Raw genomic sequence first — 18,706 nt, forward strand, 5'->3', positions numbered from 1 at the left:
ATAGTAAAAAAAAACAAAAACAAAACTCAAGGCATGTCCCTGACGGACTGTATAGTAAATTGTCTAACTAGAATCCTTTAGTAAGAATATTCCTTAAACCGCCATGTTCTAAAGTGTCTATGTATGTAGGAAAGCTAAATAAATATTGTTTCATACTAAACAGATGAATATGTTTACTTGTCTTCTTTTCCCTTGACCTTATTTGCCCTGACTCCGCTTTTCCGTGACACTGTATAGTTTGTCCCTCCGCGGCTTCGGTAGAATCACTTCCGGTAGATCAACTCAGCAGAACAGTGTAAGCGGTTTCTGTGAAGGTCGTGAGTCCAAACTGTGAGTATCAGTTATGACTAAACCATTTAAAGCTATGTTTTGGATTGAATTTATATATCAAATGGAGTTTTAGATGCTCAGCGACGCTGCAATGTTTCACCACTAGATTTAAAGATCCCTCTTTCCTCTCATGTATTAGCAGTTAGCTGTGTTAACCTCTCATGCTGCCGCTATCAGACGTTAGCTCGATGCTAACCTGAAGCTTATATTTTCATTAGAGATGAAAAAACAAACTACATGCTCTGAAAACATCATTGAGTTATTTCGCTAATATCTTTGAGTAGTAATGTTACTTAAAGGTCACAATAAGTCACTCTAACTCAACTAGATAAAGCCTTTTATCGTGATTGTGTTGATGACATTGTGCTTCTTTAACCTAAACTGTCATCTACACTGATTCTCCTTCCTGGTAATCCTCTTAGTGTCTTCTTAAAGAGGTCAGATAATATTTATATCAATGTTATAATAAGCTAGTGTAATAAAGAGCACATTTCTGGAGGTGTAGGGCTGATGACATGAAGAGGTCACAGGATATCCTCGGTGTTGTGCTGACCTGACTTGGCAGCGGTGTTTAATGGCGACCTGCCTGCAATCAGCTGATCATACAGGACATTATCGATCATTTTCAAACTCACAAGAAACTTATTTACACATTCAGCTAACTTAAAACAAAGTAGGAGGTATGAAATGAAGTGTTTCAGAAATATAACAGGTTTTACGTAGAGGTTAGTGAAGTAAAGTGTCCTATTATCTCAGTCTGAGAATGTGTCTGCTATTTAATTTTAATTTTTCTGCTGTATACAACCCCACATCTCTAAACATGAGTCAGCTTTACCTCGCTTACCCGTCCCTACTACTAATACTACTACTACTAATAATAATACTAATAATAATAATGTAATGATAAGATAAGATAATCCTGCATTGATCTCAGGGGGGAATTCGGTTGTTGCAGCAGCACTGACATGGTAGCAGGTGATAATACAAGAATAAGTGTAGAAAAAAAAGAGTACAAATAAAATTGAATGACATAAAAATAGAAATTAAAGAAACATACAAATGTTACACATGTAAGAAATGGTTATTATTATTATAAAGGCAGTTGGACATGTGCAGGAGTCACAGTTTGATATGGTTTGTTTATGACAGATGGCGTCAGGGTCCCTCCAGGTGATATAAAAAGATCATATAACGTGCACTGTGGGACAGTTGAGGTGCAATATGTAATAAATATATATATATATAGATATAGATATATATAGATATAGATATGTTTGTATAAAGAGATAGCAAATAGTAAAAAAAAAAAGTCCAATGTAAGAATAACAGCAGTTGTAATGAATATCAACATGCAATATAAGAGAGTATATTTATTATGTATACTAGGGATGCAAAATTTTACATATTTTCCATGATTGATCTTTGGAAATGTTAAACGATCAATTAACGATTAATCATTAAAAAAACGTAAACATTTTCATGTCAAAAATAATGCCATATGTGTGTTTTCCCCTGAATAAAATTTTCCTTCACAACACAATGTTTATATCTGACAGTATTGAATAGTTACGGATCGTATTGAGGTGTTCAAAACGTTCAACACGCTGAATATCAACGTGTGGAGTAGGGTCATAATCTCTGTGGACATATAGTCATAAAAGTGAAGGCTCAGACTTCAACGAGAGAACTGAACAGGAACATATTTTAGACTCAGTGTCCAGTTTTTCTGTTTACTCGTTCTTATTGGGAAAAATAAACATGTGAACGTGGTCAGGTGTCAGCCGGTCCTAATCTGTCCGGCAGCACACCTTGTGTTTTTTCCACGTGAGATAGATAGATAGATAGATAGATAGATAGATAGATAGATAGATAGATAGATAGATCTTTATTTGTCCTTAATAAGGACATTTGTTGTCACTGCCTGTACAAGAATACATACATAAAACATAGGCAAGGCAAGGCAAGGCAAGGCAGCTTTATTTGTATAGCGCATTTCATACACGAGGGCAACTCAATGTGCTTTACATTAACACATTAAAAGCATTGGAGACATTCAGACAAGCATAAAAGAACATAATTAAAATGACAAATATGATAAAACAGAAAAGAAAAGGAAAATTAGAAATATATTAAAAATTACATTAAAATTTTAATTTAAAGTGGGTTAAAATAATCTAAGATAGGAAGGCAGAGGTAAATAAAAAAGTCTTAATCTTTGATTTAAAAGAGGTGAGAGTTTGAGCAGACCTACAGCTTTCAGGGAGTGTGTTCCAGATATGTGGTGCATAATGACTAAACGCTGCTTCACCATGTTTCGTTCTGACTCTAGGAACTGAAAGCAGACCAGTACCTGATGACCTCAGAGGTCGAGGTGGTTCATAAAGTAGTAGCAGATCAGCAATGTATTTTGGGCCTAAACCATTCAGTGCTTTATAAACCATCAGCAGGATTTTAAAGTCTATTCTCTGACAGACAGGAAGCCAGTGTAGAGATCTAAGAACTGGAGTAATGTGGTCTACTTTTTTGGTCCTTGTTAGGACTCGAGCAGCAGCATTCTGTATGAGCTGCAGTCGTCTGATGGACTTTTTAGGGAGTCCTGTAAAGACCCCGTTACAGTAGTCTAGTCTGCTAAAGATAAATGCATGGACAAGTTTTTCTGCATCCTGCTGAGACATAAGTCCTTTAATCCTTGATATATTCTTAAGATGATAGTAGGCGGACTTTGTAATTGTCTTAATGTGGCTGCTGAAATTAAGGTCTGAGTCTATGACTACACCAAGGTTTCTGGCTTGGTTTGAACATTTCATCTGTGCAGATTGGAGCTGAGCAGTAACCTTTAACCTTTCTTCCTTGGCTCCAAAAACAATCATTTCAGTTTTTTCTTTGTTTAACTGAAGAAAGTTCTGGCTCATCCAGTCATTGATTTGTTCAATGCATTTACTCAGTGTTTGTATGGGACTATAATCCCCTGGTGATATGGTGATGTAAATGTGTGTGTCATCTGCATAGCTATGGTATTTTATTTGGTTGTTTCTTATTATCTGACCTAAGGGGAGCATGTAGATGTTGAATAGTAGAGGCCCCAGAATGGATCCTTGAGGTACTCCACATACGATTTTCATCCGCTCAGATGTGTATTTACCTATAGACACAAAATAGTCCCGGTCATTTAAATAGGACTTAAGCCAATTTAGTACTGCACCAGAGATTCCCACCCAGTTTTCAAGTCTGTCCAGTAGTATCTTGTGGTCAACTGTGTCAAAAGCAGCACTGAGATCAAGTGATACCAAAACTGAGATTTTGCCGTTGTCTGTGTTTAAATGAATATCATTGAGGACCTTGACTAGAGCGGTCTCTGTGCTGTGATGTGATCGGAATCCTGATTGGAAGACATCAAAACAGTCATTTATCATTAGATAATTGTTCAGTTGTTGAAAACAGCTTTTTCAATAATTTTACTTAAAAAAGGGAGGTTTGATATCGGCCTATAGTTGTTCATTTCTGATGCATCTAAATTGTTCTTCTTCAGGAGGGGTTTAATTACTGCTGTTTTCATGGCCTGGGGGAAGACACCTGTAAGAAGAGACATGTTGACAATTTGAAGCAGATCCGAGGTCATGCAGTCTGAAACCTTTTTGAAAAATGGTGATGGTAGAATGTCAAGGCAGCAGGATGAGGATTTCAAATGCTGTATTATATCTTGTAGGTTTTTGTAATTTATTGGATTAAATTGTGTCATAGTGATTGAGTTGTTTTTTGGTGGACACACAGATAACACATTCCCAGTACCTCGTACAGTAGTGCTGACTGCTTGTCTGATTTTCTGAATTTTGGCAGTGAAGAAGAATGCAAATTCATTGCAGGCCTTGGTAGATAAGTGTTCAGAGGCCACTGGCACAGGGGGGTTTGTTAGCCTGTCGACTGTAGCAAACAGGGCGCGTGCATTATCTTTGTTTTTGGAGATAATGTCTGAGAAGAAGGTCTGCCTTGACTTTTTCAGTTCTAGATTAAACATGTGAAGTCTTTCTTTATAAATGTCATAATGAACCTGAAGCTTTGTTTTACGCCACCTGCGCTCAGCTTTTCGACATTCCTTTTTTTCATGTTTGACCTGCATGGTATTCCTCCAAGGCGATTTTTTCTTATTGGAGACCACTTTTAATTTAGTTGGTGCAATGGAATCAATAATGTTTGTAATTTTTAAAGTGAAATCTTCTACAAGTTCATTTGCAGAGAACCTAGAGAGGGGGGTTATGGAAGAGAAAGCCTGAATAAATATATCACTGGTACTTTCAGTAATGTAACGTTTTGAGATAACCTCAGTTTGAACATTAGTGTTCACAGATAAATCACTTTCAAAGAAAACACAGCAGTGATCAGAGAGAGCAACATCAGATACCAGAACCTTGGAAATGTTTAGACCCTTGGAGATAACCAAGTCTAGGATGTGGCCCCTGTTGTGTGTGGGCTGCGTCACATGCTGAGTGAGTCCAAAGTTGTCAAGGACATAACACAGTTCTTCAGTCACTCTGTCCTCAGGTTTGTCAACATGGATGTTAAAATCACCAACAATTAAAACAGAATCAAAGTCAGTGCAGATAAGAGACAGTAGTTCAACAAGGTTATCAAAGAAATCAGTACAGTATTTAGGTGGTCTGTAAATATTAAGAAATATAGACCGAGAGGATGTATTTAACTGAAGAGCCACATATTCAAAAGAAGTGAAATTTCCATAAAACACCTGCTTGCATTTGAATAACTCATTAAAAATTATACTAACACCTCCTCCTTTTTTATGCGTTCTAGTCTCACTCACAAAAGAGAAGTTTGGAGGGCATGATTCAATGTGTACAGCTGCACTGTTATCTTGGTCTAACCAAGTCTCTGTTAAAAACATAAAATTAAGATTGTGTTTAATAATAAAATCATTTATTAAAAAAGATTTGCCTCCCAGAGACCTGATATTTAATAAAGCTAAGTTTAGTGAGTTAAAACCAGTTGTGTTATTTTTTACAGCTGTTTGTGGCTGACGAGGAAGTGGAGCTAAATTTAATAAGTTGGCAGATTTAGTCGAGTATCTTCTGTTTCTTAGCAGATTTACCCTTTTTCTATTTCCTGCCAACAGAGGAATTGAGGAGGCTACCTGAATTCCACAGGGCCCCGGCTTTTCCTGGTTGAAAACATTAATGATATCAGCTTTGAAGCCTGGACCCGGCCCATATCAGTTAGAATTGTTATGATGATGATGATTCTGAGGAGGTGAAGGGGCTTTGTGAAGTTTCTGTGATGGTGGTTTCGGGCACGGTGGTGGGCTGGGGGCTGGGCGATGGGGTAGATTTAGGGGAGAGAATATGGGATTTGGACGGGGTGTAAGCTTGATTCCAACATTGACAAGCTTTTTCATCTCATCCGTAAAATCCAGGAGGGGGGAGGAGGGAGAGAGAGTGACTGGAGAGGGCGGGGAGTTGGCTGGTGTTTGGGGTGGTGAAGAATAGAAATCTCCTCCTGTTGGGAGTGGAGGCCACTCCTCTTGTTGGGGGGTGGAAGATGGCCGCAGTGGAGGCCACTCCTCTTGTTGGGGGGTGAAGATGGCCGCAGTGGAGGCCACTCCTCTTGTTGGGGGGTGGAAGATGGCCGCAGTGGAGGCCACTCCTCTTGTTGGGGGGGTGAAGATGGCCGCAATCTAGGACGCTCCTCTCGTTGGGGGGTTGAAGTTGGCGGCACTGGAGGACGCTCCTCTTGGGGGGGTGAAGGTGGCGGCGATGAAGACTCCTCCTGGCTCAGCGATCTCAGTCGTTTTCCTCCAGAATGTGGTCTTATCTTCTGTTTTGTTTTGTCTTGTCTCTTGTCCTTGGCCAGGGAAGCTGGTGTGTGATACACAGAGTAAAATAGGTTGGAAGTGAACAATCTTACTCCTGACTTGTTGAGGCAAAATCCATCTGCCTTAAAAAGGTGTCTGCGTTCCCAGAAAATATTAAAATTGTCAATAAAGTTCACTGATTGAGCAGCACATGTAGCTTTGAGCCATTTGTTCAAAATCAACAGCCTGCTGAATCTCTCGTCCCCTCTTCGGACAGTCGGTAGAGGGCCACTGATAAACACCACAGTATCAACAGATCTGACTTTGCGCAGCAGATCAGTAAAATCTTGTTTCAATACCTCAGATTGTTGCTTCACAACATCCAAGGCCCCAGTGTGAAGAATGAGTGATTTCACCGTTGTGTGGTCAGCAACAATGTCCAGAATTTTGTCTGAAATGTCAGAGACCGAATCGTTGGTGAAGCAGAGGACTTTGGTGTTTCTCTTGCCACAGAGGCTACTGACCTCTTTCACGACACCATCGCCCACGATCAGTGTTTCAGGCCCAGTCGTCAGCTCCCTCTGCGGCCTTTTGCTTATAGATTTGGTCTCGTACCTTCCCTTGGTCTTCGAGGACACAGGGTTTCTCAGGTCCTGGGATGGAGAGTCAGGATCTTGTGAAAGTGGTGCAAATCTGTTCTCTAAATGTATCTTTGTTTCTTCTACAGGTTTGCTCTTACTAGTAGTTTTTACTGCTGTCCATGGCTGTTTCCTCCTTGGTAGGGGGGTTGAGGCGGCACTCCTTCTGGATGAGAGTGCAGGCCAGCCAGTCGCATCAGAAATCTCAGGGCGCTTGGCTCTGCCTGTTATCCGTTCTCTCATGTCCGTGGGAAACGTTTTATCTTTAGGCCTAGCGCCAAGAGTGTTCCAGCTGGTCCCAACTGCACAGTCCTCCTGTTTTGGAGTGTCATTGTTTGGGCTAACTAGCCGTGTGTTAGCAGGTACATGTCTGCTGCTCTGACCCCATGGAAGAGTGGTGTCATTCCCGCATAGTCCATTCACTTCCACATTCACTTCTATCCGATGCATCTTTGTTTCCAGCACAGCAATTTTCTGAAGGATCTTCTGAAAATCGTCCACAGTGAAAGGAGGCATTTTGGTTCCAGTTAGCTTAGCTGCTAACAGGCTTTTGCCGATCAGTAGGCCACGTTTGCAGTTTCGATAAAATGTCGAGATAAGGCAGTTGTTTACTTTGTCGACAGTAAATTATAGTCCCAGTGGTTTCTAAGTATCCTGGAGTGACTGCTTGTAGTCTCTCAGCGAAGAAAAAAGAGTTAAAATGAAAAGAATGCAAGCATAAGCAAGAGCAAGCAAAAAAGCGTCTGCACTCCTCAAGAGCAGGAAGAGATCATACACAATAAACACCCACCCAGCCTCACAACAATGGTGCACATCAACCCACACATATACACACCAGACACGTATAACACACCGGACGCAACAGAAAATTGTGTTTGAGTAAGTTCTTAACAATCAATTAATCAATACTCAATTAATTGTTGACATCCCATCCATGTATACATTTTATCCATTTAAAGTGCATCTTTCAAATCCAGAGTTACAAGGTGTCAGACAGCATACATTAAAAAACAGGCTGATGAAACATTTACACCAAGAAGTTAAAATGACCAGAAAAAATAGGACACCGATACCAAGGAGGTAAAAAAGTGAATACACCGTCTGGCTTCTTCAACTTTCACTAAGAAATAGAAATTGGCCTTTGAACTAAATGAAATAATGATTTTACATTTATCGTGATAAGAAACATTTTGTTGTGATAACAGCTTTTTCAGTATCGCCCAGCTCAAAGCAGCGTGGTGATCACATCCAAACTTTGTAGCTAGTCCTGTTAGTTATAATGACTAACTCAGTGTTGAAACACAGGTTGAAATCAGCAGGTTAAAAACTAGTGAGCGAACTAAACAAGGTGACATAAGTTATGATGCGTTCAAGGTTGCGTCTGTAAAATGACGTTAGGTGAAGGGTAGATCAAACATCATCACCCGTACTGTTTCTAGTTTTATGTCGTGTTGAAGGGGTTCCTGTCACATCAGCTGAGTTTATTGAAGGATGCAAGCTTTCCTTCTGTTTGGAAACTTTAGAGAAATGCCAAACTTCGTGTCCCCTTGTCTTTCTGACCAATAACAGCAAGGACTTGAGAAGGACTCAGATCTAAGGAGGCTCAATAATAGTGTCAACAAAAATAAAAGATCCCATCCTTGTTGAGGACTCTGTTGTTGTATCAGATTGTTATAACATGATATTAAGAAGATCGTTAGAGAGATATCTATGATGACCAAAAATATGAATGTGCATTTATGATGTTTTCTCCTGTAATATGAAGATTTATGTATCTAAAGGGAGTTGTATGCTGACATCTACACCACTGTCACTCCTACCATGTCAAAGTAGTTACATCTCCTGTTATCACATTCTCTGTAGGAAACAACCTCAGACTGGAGTCATGTGTATGATACAGTTTGGGTCACATTGTCTCAGAGAGGTCTGGATTGAAATGAAAGATCTCTTTAATCCAAAATGAATCACCTGACAGGATAAACTGGTGTTTCTGTTTGTTACTCAGATTTGAAACCTTAAAGGAGTAAACCATGTTCTGTGTATTTAAAGGGGCATGAGTGATATATCACACAAAGAACTCTCACAGATATATCTGTATCTACTGGAGTTAATTTTACAATTTAAGTTTACAAATCTGAGCTTTAAACACTCTGATCAAAGTGTTTCTGGGCACCTAAAAAACATCTCCCTCATGGTCTGATTTTTTTTTTTATCAGTGGGAGCACGTTAACAATCCTCAGCTGAACATCAAACTGTTTAAATGGAAAGTATTCACTGAGAGCAGCAGGAGCGCAGTGACAGGAAACAGATTTCACTCCTCTCATGATGACAGTGAGGAGAGTTGATGTAAAGCCCTGTAAACAGCTGAGCGCTGGAGGAGGATCGAGCAAGAAGACATGAACATGATTACATAATACAAATACTTCTGCGTCGACCCAGTCGCTGAGCGGACCAATCACAAGGCTTGCGGTCCACGTCGATTCTATGCGTAGTTACATTTTGGAGGAGGTACACGTCAGCTATGTGCAGAGGCCTGCGGCAATTTCTCGACGTTTTCACCGATGCCTGCTTATTCTACCAGATGGTTGCTGTATAGAGCGTCTTAAAGCTGTTTGCTAACCACATTAAGTGGTCAGTGGTCAGTGTAGCATCCCTGTGCCAGCCTGAACAGCCCTGGATCAATAACACTATTAGTAGCTCTCCTCCTCCTCTGTGCACAATAACATATTACAGGAAGTATCTCAGTCGCACAGTATCTTGTAGCATCTTGACATCACACAGATCTCCTCAGGTGTAACATGTAGTCTTCTCCCTCTGCAGGTTATCCACCATGTCTCTGCCAAAGCCTGTGATGAGGGGGCTCCTGGGGAAGCGTCTGAGGTTTCACCTGCCCATTGCTTTCACTCTGTCCCTCATATCTGCGGTGGCTTTCAAGGTGAGAGGAGGACACACCGGCGCATGACTTCACCCTCACTGCTGTGATAAAAAAAGACACCGTCAGTCTGTAGTTTTGTTTTTGTTCATTAATAGAGACTGTGGTATGAGTCCTTCAGGCATCCAAACACAATATTTTATGAGCACATATATCCTTCAATTATCCCTGCAATAGTGATGAGATGGATAGTGGTAGTAGTAGATGTTGCCGCTGGAGTTTGGAACGTCCACAGCAGCAGGATGTCTACGGCAGCAAAAAAAAAAAAATTTTTCTTCTTTTTATTATTTACCAACATCTATCGAACATGGTTTGAGTCTGATTGGCTTCTATCTCTCTCTCCTCCTCAGTACGGAGTGACAGAGCCCAGGAAACAGGCCTACGCTGACTTCTACAAGCAGTACGACTCTGTCAAAGAGTTCAACACCATGAGGGATGCTGGCATCTTCGAGAGCGTGCGGCCGTCTGGGGAGTAAACCAGCAGTGAGTCTTTACATCAATGGGCTTTCATTACCAGACGGTAACACCTCATATGCAGGATACAGTGTAGACGGACTGAAGTTGAACCAAAAGCCCCGACTGAATCTGTTTCTTTTTGTCTCCTCCTCTAGCTCTTCTTCTTATGATTCATTCCTGCTCTGAGGATGAAACTCCCTCTCGCCCCCTGGATGTACTTCACATCACTATGCTGTTTTGTTCCTCTAAATAAAATATTCTATTAATGTTATTCTCAGTGTTGTGTGTTTCTTAAGGTATCAATGTGTTATCTGATCACCCTAAAGATCTCTTGTGTTCTACTTGTTGATTCTGCACGGTCATCAAGTACCTGGTTTCACTAGAGCTGTGACGGCCAAATTCCACCGGATCTGTGTCTGGTCTGTCTCCGATCTGTCACAGCACCGGGTTTATATTCTAGTGTTAACTTCCACTGGATCCGCTCTGTTGCGTTCCGGCTGCATCTCTGATCCAGCAGGTCAGAGCTCTCCAAATCAGAAACGCAAGACTTCTATTTTTGCCAGATGCAGGAGCACGACGCACCAATCTCAACAAAGCAGAAGGAGCAGGACAGGAAGTCGGGCACCAAAACAAAATGAAAACATCTGGTTAATTTTCAGAATAAAACACTGTGTTATCACCAGGTCGTATTTCACTTAACTACAACAACAAACTGTCATGCTGAGCGGAGCCAGGCCTGGAGTCAACAGGTCAGAGGTTTTCAGAGGACCATAAAGATAACATGAATGAGGAGAGGAGGCGAATCCTTGATTCAGTAATTACAGCGGGAAACCCTTGGTCACTTGACTCCAGCTGTCCGGCACTCCTGCTCCGTGCTGAGTTCTGAAAACGCAACCAGTGGGTGTTGACAAATGAGAGAACGCGGAGCTGGACCAGACATGGATCTGGTGGAAGTCCCAGGTGAGTCTCACCTGCTTTAATGCCCTGTAATCAGCCAAGACCTCTCAGCCTGACAGTTACCCCTCTGAACTGCTCAGTTGTTATGTTCTAACTAAAAGATGTGCAATGTAGAGAAAGAAAGAGAGGTGATTACAAACATTATTTAATACACAAAGTAGTACATGTTATCTTGCAATCTTTGTTCTGTATTTTGCAAAATCTTCACATTTTTATAAAATATATTTAAGATTACATCAGTTTCTGGGCGCTGGTGGCCTAGTTGTCTAAGCACCTCACATACAGAGGCTACAGTCCTCGTCGCAGGGGTCACCGGTTCGATTCCCGGCTGGTTGACCATTTCCTGCATGTCTTCCCCCACTCTACTCCCCATACTTCCTGTCTCTCTTCAGCTGTCGTATCAAATAAAGGCAAAAAGGCCAAAAATATAACTTAAAAAAAAAAAAAAAAAAAAGGATTACATCAGTTTCTTTTTATTTAAGTACCAAGCTGTTAATCCACTGGGGTTCGCTAGTCTTCCCTGCTAATCACAGACGCTTGCTTTGACCTGTGAGCTGATAACAAGCCGAGTGGTCCCTCTCCTCTTAAAAGCAGAGGACACAGCGCCCATGATTTCCAAAAAGAGTGTCAAATTTTCTATTTGTTAGCTAAAGGTACTGTCACACAGGGATTGCAGGTCTGAAGTAAGTAGTTGTGTCTCACAAGGAAAACTGATACATTTTTTGTCGTGCAAGATCCCCAAAAAATGCAGAATTCCCTTTTTCTTGGACCACAGGACAGCCCAGGTCCACAGAAGTCTCCGGTGTTTCTGGATCATGGTTATATACGGTTTCCTCTTTGCATGGTTCAGTTTTAACCTACATAATTTAGTGATGAACTGTGCTTTTTACCCATTCATGAACGCCACAGGAAATCATCCCTGTCAACAACTGATCACACTGTACATAACTCTGTGCAATATCCTTACCGCCTTTAACATCGTTGTATATATGACCTTACCCCCTGATACCTGACCGACCTCCTTAAACGCCATTCCCCATCTTGCCGCCTCATATCATCAGATGCCAATCTCCTGTCCCCTATCACCAAGACCAAGCACCCCACCTTGGGGGACAGAGCCTTTGCCATCGCTGCCCCAACTCTCTGGAACCCCCTCCCTCCAAACATCCTCAACTCTGACTCACTCATCTCATTTTAAAACCCCCTCAAGACCTTCCTGTTCAAAAAAGCATACAACACAATCTCTACTCCCTCCCCACCTGTCTGTGTTTTGTTTTATTTATCTTCTTTTTTTTTTTGCACTTTATGTAAAGCGTCTTTGACTACCCAGAAAAGCTAATATAAGTCCTGTCAATTATCATTATTATCATTATTATTATTATTATTATTATTATTATTATTATTATTGTTGTTGTTGTTGTTGTTGTTGTTGTTTTTGTTGTTATTATTATTATTATTATTATTATTATTATTATTATATCACATTCAGATCACTTTTTGTTCTCAGCCCTTTGTACATAAATGATTCCAAACTATTCTGCTCCTCTGTACTTATTATCATTTTTTAGTATTTACTTCTTATTTTATTCCTTCTTTCTAATAATACTCTGATATTCTTACTTTATTGTGTATTAGAGCAACTGTAACGACTCAATTCTACTCCCTGGATAAACACAGTATTTCTTATTCTGATTCTGATGTTACTAATATGTTGCAAATTAACTTAATACATTTGGAGATCAGCATGCAGGTATTTATATTTTTTGCATCACACAACTTTTCATTGTTTGGTGTCCCTGTCTCAACATTTGTGACACGTGTTGCTGGCATCAAATTTAAAATGAGCATCAAGTTTCCATAAAACAGTCAATTTCAACGTTTCATATGTTGTCTTTGTGCTATTTTTATTTTTATTTTATTTCTCTGCTACTTATTTGATTTTATAAATTAAATTGATTGATTTTATTTTAATTTATTTCATTTTATTTTTATTCACATTCCTCTATCTTCTTATAGTCTTGTTTGTTTCATTTTATCTATTGTTGATGTCTTCTGTCTCTGTTTTGTGAAGCACTATGGGCTGCATGCATGAATGTATGAAATGTGCTATATAAATAAAAATGAGTTCAGTTATTTTCATTACAATATAGGTTTTAAAATTATTTTTAAACCATCAAATTCTATTTTTATCAACATTTTAGGCTGTATTAAAGGAAATAGGATAGAAACATGAATGAATCAAAATGTGTAAAATATTTTTCATTGATTTAGCCTTTTTTAACTTTGGATTAATTTGCCGTCTTTCATTATTTATTCATATTTATTCAATCTGGCTTTAATGTAGGGTTCAACAATTTTATTAATTTACTTTTTACTTTTATATAGATATTGATTTTGTAATATTATTTTATAAATTGTAACTATTTGTTTTTATATTTATCTACTCAGTTTTATCAATATTTTTAGCCTTGATTTTATTTTAAACTTTTATCCTTACCCTTTTTTTATTTATTTATTTCAACTATTCATATTCTTAAAGCTGATGTTGGTAGGAATGGTGTAAAAAACATTGCTTTTTTTCTGCTGGGTGTGGAGAAAAGGTCATAATACCCATCAGTACTCATCGGTAAGTGAAGTAATTTGAGACTATTGCGAAATCTCTGCGTTGTCCAATGACTTTGTATCAAGCATTGTTATTATTCGGACCAATCATAGCTAATCTCCATTGGTTATGAGTCCGGCACTATCATGACTGCACACGCCGATATGTGTTGGGGGCTAAGAGGAAATCTGGTTGGGAGCAATAGTGTTGACATCCGTAGTCCCTCTCTCTGAACAGATGTTTACTCTGTGACTACCAACAGCAGCTTTAATATTAATGGATGCTTTTACTTATTTTAATTACACATATTTTATTGTTGTCGGTGTGCATTAGTCTCTATGTTAAAATCCATTTCTGTGTTTTAATAATATGTCTTGCCATTATTTTATTTCTGCTTCTTTCTGGTTTTCAATCTCTGTAATGCACTTTGGGTTGCATTTGGTTTGTATTAAAGGTGCTATATAAATAAAGCTAGATTGATTGAATGATTGATTCATTTGCAGTAGTGGAAAGTAACAAAGTAAATTTACTTGAGTACTGTACTTAAGTATTTGTTTTGAGTATCTGTAATTTCCTTGAGTATTATTTTTTGAGGAAACGTATTACTTTTACTCCATTACATTCAGAAGACAATTATTGTACTTTTTACTCCACTATATTTCTATCAATGCTCTAGTTACTCACTATTTTTGCTTTGAAGTCAGCTCATGAATTTGCTTCTCTTTTCTGAAATCTGATCCCAAAGACAGTAAACGGTTTGTGTAGCTCAGTTTGGTTGTTTAGCCATACCTGTATATCGTGCGTCTCCACAGTTGAACGTGGAGCAAACACAGAGCACGTTTCACTCAGATCAGGCAGTTCATTTACAGGTGGTAATAATGGCTATAATTCTCTACCTGAGCACCCATGGCCATATCTTCAGCCCGTGTTAGAGGTTTTTGAAATAAAGAATATGTGTCGTAGAAATGTTCATCCTGTTTCCCACTCTGCCCAAACATACAAACATTCACTGTCCAACCTGAGAAAGCGTGTTGAGCTCTTCAGCTACGTAACATTTGTTTCATTCCAGATGAACATTTCAAACTACAGTGTCTGTGCTTGGAGTAACTTAGTTGCTGTTTTTATTCCATGGTATAGTCTTTTAGAGATTTCAAGTAATGGTTTCTAGATAAACATAATGTAACAGAATGTACTTCTATGTATTCTTGACTGCATTCATGTTTTGTGAAAATACAACGTTTTGAGATTTTTTAAGAAGTACTTTGAATACTTAAAGCTTCTGTGAGGAACTTTTGATTTATATCAATGCTGGCGCCCCATTGTGGATGAAGTGATACCTCTTATCTCTTGTTCTGTACATGCAAAAATAGTGTTTTCAACAAAAACCTCACCCAGCTATCATTTAACAGTCAGATTTATTACTCAATGTGATTATTTGCCATGAAAAAGGGTGTTTCTAAAGCCAAATGTCAATCATGTGGTCTGACACCTACCCCCTCAGAGTGGTTTAAGGCATTACAAATGACAACAGAGAAGGTATCAGTGTTGCTGTTTATGGTTTTGTTTGCTTTTGAAGGTCATACAGAGGCATCAGTGTTGGTTTCAGTCTGTTTCTCAGCTGGTGAAAAACTCCTCATAGTGCCTTTAAGTATTTTTAAAAGGGAGTACTTCAGTACTTTAACTCAAGTAATAATCTGACAGAGCAACTTTCACTTGTATTGGAGTAATATTTGACCAGGAGGATCTATACTTTGACTTAAGTAATGAAGCTGTGTACTTTGTCCACCACTGTATATAACTTGTATGTCTCTCCTCCACATAAGCGTTATATTGGATGTAAGCAGCGCCCCCTGCTGCTGATCAGCGGTACTGCATCCTTTGTTCGGCCCGCCTTCCTGCTCTCTCTCTCTCTTCACTCTTCCTGGTTTTACAGCCTGATGTCAGACACTGCCAGGCGGTTTATCAAACAAGTCCAAAGTTGTCGAGACACGGGAGGAGGATGATCCCAGCGGTGGATGAACGTCAGCTGGGAGAAGTTTGTTCACATTTTAAACCTTGTTTCTGTAAATGATAACCGGACGGTCTGTTCTGCAGTGACGGACGCTGCTGTGACTGAACCGCAGCTAGCTCCCCCCGCTAGCTGCTGCTGCTGCTGCTGGCCTATTAGCTCGGAGCTCACGGTGCTCTGAGTCGGTTTTTAGTTTGGAGTGAGCTCTTTGAAACGCTGACAAGCGCGGTCAAGTTTCACAGAACACGGCTGGGAGGACTGGGAGGGTTTCAAGGAGGAGGACATCATGGAGAACAAGGACAAAGTGCAGATGAGGAATCACCCTCGCAGGTAAGCTACAGATGAAGAAGGTGAAGATGTGAGACATCCTCATTGATTGTATCTGTCTGGTGTTTGGGTGAAGTTAGCCGGCTAAAAAACAAGTCCAACAACAACATGGTAGCTCCTCAGTAAACAACATTTCTCACAGAACTGACTCTTAAAGAAGTGTATGAAAACAACACGTCTTTAAAGCTGGTTTTATCTGCACTGATACTTGAATTTAACAGGAACTATTCAGACAACTTTTCTACATTCTGCATGAGCCCTGCTGCTCTTTCATTGGAATAATAATAGTAAGAATAACAACAGTAATTTATTTATATATTACTCTTATCAAAGCAAAAGAAGCCCAATAACATGTCAAGAACTAGCATTATGAAAGTACAGTTAACATGACTCCAGACCACTATGGATCTAATGTGGTTGTGTAATCCTGTATTAAAGTACAGCACAGGATTACATGAGTCCATCTCTTATTGAGTCAACATTGTGCATCTGTTGTCTTCCTGTGTTGCGCTTTGTCTCTATCAAAGCCAGCTGATCCAGTCTAAAGCCCTAAATCTGTGTGTAAATCTGGGTTTAGCTGCTGTAATCTGTGTGTAGGTTTAACTAGATCTACTAAGTAGAGGTGGTCTAAGTCATGTTTAAATACAAAGAGGTCACAGATGAATGTAAAAAAAATACAAGAAACATTGACATTAGTGCTCTATTCTTCAAATAATGTTTCATTTGTTGTATTGATGGTCGTGTGAGCAGCCTAACGTCGGCCAGATTCTCCTCTTGGTTTTCAGCTGGTCACCAAGCGGCAACCTCCGGTCTTAAAATATGAAGCCTATGTGGAAGTGTTAAAAACTGCAGTTCATTAAGCGTCAACTTGAGGCTGACTGCAGAAACACGGGAAACAACACCTATTCAAAAAAGAGGATCTTTTCAGCAATAATAAACATCTTTACAGCCTGGTACAAAAAATGAGTTTAGTCTGAATAGCTAATTTCTCCATCGGCACACACTGTTTTTTTTATAACGCAACAGTTCAGAAGATATTAAGATTATGAGTTTTGCCCATTTAAGGACATGACTGACTTGACTGACACGTGGGTACACTGTAGCTGTTGGCGAGGAGGCTCAAACTCCGCCTCTTTACCTCACACTAGGTTTGGATGAGCTCAGCATTACCAATATGGCTGCCACCGACAACTGGCTTCAGAACATCGCTTCAGAAACAGATGGGTGACGTCACGGATACTACGTCCTCTTTTTATACAGTCTTTGCTGGTTACCTGTAGGGCTCGGCGATAATTCAATAACGATTATCGTTATCTCGATCACCAAGGCGACTCGACCGAGAGCGATCAGTTCTCGGCCTGTGTCCAAGAAGCATTGGACCCCGGATTATCCCTCGTGATCCACAGCCATCTCGATACCTTTTCAGCAGCCTCAGAGGGCCTGCCGATGGCTTGTCTCTTACGTGCCCCAGTGATGCCCAGGAGTCTACGCTTTGCACAATAATCTTCCTGCAAAGCTCCTCCCTCCTACTTTGATGGGCATGCACCGAGCACCCCACCCCTTTCTTTTTTTAAGGATCAAGATAAGTAAATGGGAGTTTGTAGAAAGACTATATATATGGATTTGAGATACAACTTAAGCTGTGTCAGCGATGTGGGATTCAATAAACACGTCAAAGTTGTTATGTGTTTGTTCTTGCAGACGAGCCATTTTCAAATCTGCAGCATGACGTAGTTTTCTCAGCATCATTTCTACCCCTTTAGAAAATAAACTCCCAGCATTTCATGTTGGATTCTTAGCGCTGTAGGGAGTCAGGGTTCAGTTTGAGGTACTGATTGGCTACTTACAGTGAAACTGAGACTCAGCAGAGACAGATAGACAGTTGCGGCAGAATGCTAGTAGCTGATACAAGCTATCAGGGCATCAAACTGGACTCTGGTCAGCCTCAGGGAGCTGGAAGCAGCCGGAGAGTTCATCCAGACACAGTCCATGGAGGAGGAGGAGGAGGAGGAGGAGGAGGAGGAGGAGTGAGTAGAGCGCTGATTTGTTGTGAATTTGCACGTATAACTCGCTCCATTTGCCCAGTGTTTTCCATTGATTCAGTATTTGTCTGCCTGTGTTGAGTTTGATGTTTTGGTCTGTAGGATGGGTTTCCATGGCGACAGGCGTGTAAAACCACAGCAGGTTTAGTGTCTGAACATTTAGGCCAAAGATTCAAGAAACTCCTGATTTACACAGTATTAATTATTAATATCAGTGAGGTTATTAGTCATGTCTGTGCCCCAACTGTCCCTGTAAAGTTATGATAGGCGTCATTCTGAAGCTAAATATATACGGGATGATTAATAAGCACATTTATATAACTTGTATCTGTGCAGACGTCAGGATTTGGTTTAGCAAAGCTTCAAAGTTGAGATTGAAAGACAGCACTGGTGCAGCTGGTGATATCGATCAGAGTAAGTTTGAGACAGGGAACAGTTTGTGTCAGTGTGTTTGACAGAACAGGAAGTAAAGAGTTCCCATTCTGTGAACTCATCTGCAGCATGCCGGTAAAACAAGCTTCTCTCTCTCTCTCTCTCTCTCTCTCTCTCCCTCTCTCTCTCTCTCTCTCTCTCTCTCTCTCTCTCTCTCTCTCTCTCCCCCCCTCCCTCTCGTG

The 18,706-nt window shown here is 40.0% G+C and overlaps 2 protein-coding genes across 3 annotated transcripts in view; both read left to right on the forward strand.

The window, feature by feature from the left end:
• The first annotated feature begins 237 nt into the window (after nucleotides 1-237).
• LOC117817923 (cytochrome c oxidase subunit 6C-1) lies at nucleotides 238-10,427 on the forward strand. 2 transcript variants are annotated; one of them, XM_034691807.1, is made up of 4 exons: nucleotides 238-330; nucleotides 9,589-9,703; nucleotides 10,051-10,220; nucleotides 10,312-10,427. In XM_034691807.1, exons 2-3 carry the CDS (start codon nucleotides 9,599-9,601, stop codon nucleotides 10,174-10,176), a joined length of 231 nt encoding a protein of 76 aa, XP_034547698.1. In that variant the 5' UTR covers nucleotides 238-330; nucleotides 9,589-9,598; the 3' UTR covers nucleotides 10,177-10,220; nucleotides 10,312-10,427. The 2 variants fall into 2 exon arrangements, with proteins under 2 accessions (XP_034547698.1, XP_034546924.1); XM_034691033.1 differs by having other exon boundaries at nucleotides 10,051-10,183.
• Nucleotides 10,428-15,585: 5,158 nt separating this feature from the next.
• Nucleotides 15,586-18,706, forward strand: part of LOC117816306 (serine/threonine-protein kinase 4-like) — a 53,165-nt gene continuing 50,044 nt past the window's right edge. Inside the window, exon 1 of the mRNA XM_034688891.1 lies at nucleotides 15,586-16,053. Coding sequence (XP_034544782.1) covers nucleotides 16,010-16,053 — 44 coding nt within the window. The 5' untranslated portion in view covers nucleotides 15,586-16,009. The remainder of the gene's footprint in view (nucleotides 16,054-18,706) is intronic.

The sequence above is a fragment of the Notolabrus celidotus genome, chromosome 1 (genome assembly GCF_009762535.1).
Source record: "Notolabrus celidotus isolate fNotCel1 chromosome 1, fNotCel1.pri, whole genome shotgun sequence".
NCBI lineage: Eukaryota > Metazoa > Chordata > Actinopteri > Labriformes > Labridae > Notolabrus > Notolabrus celidotus.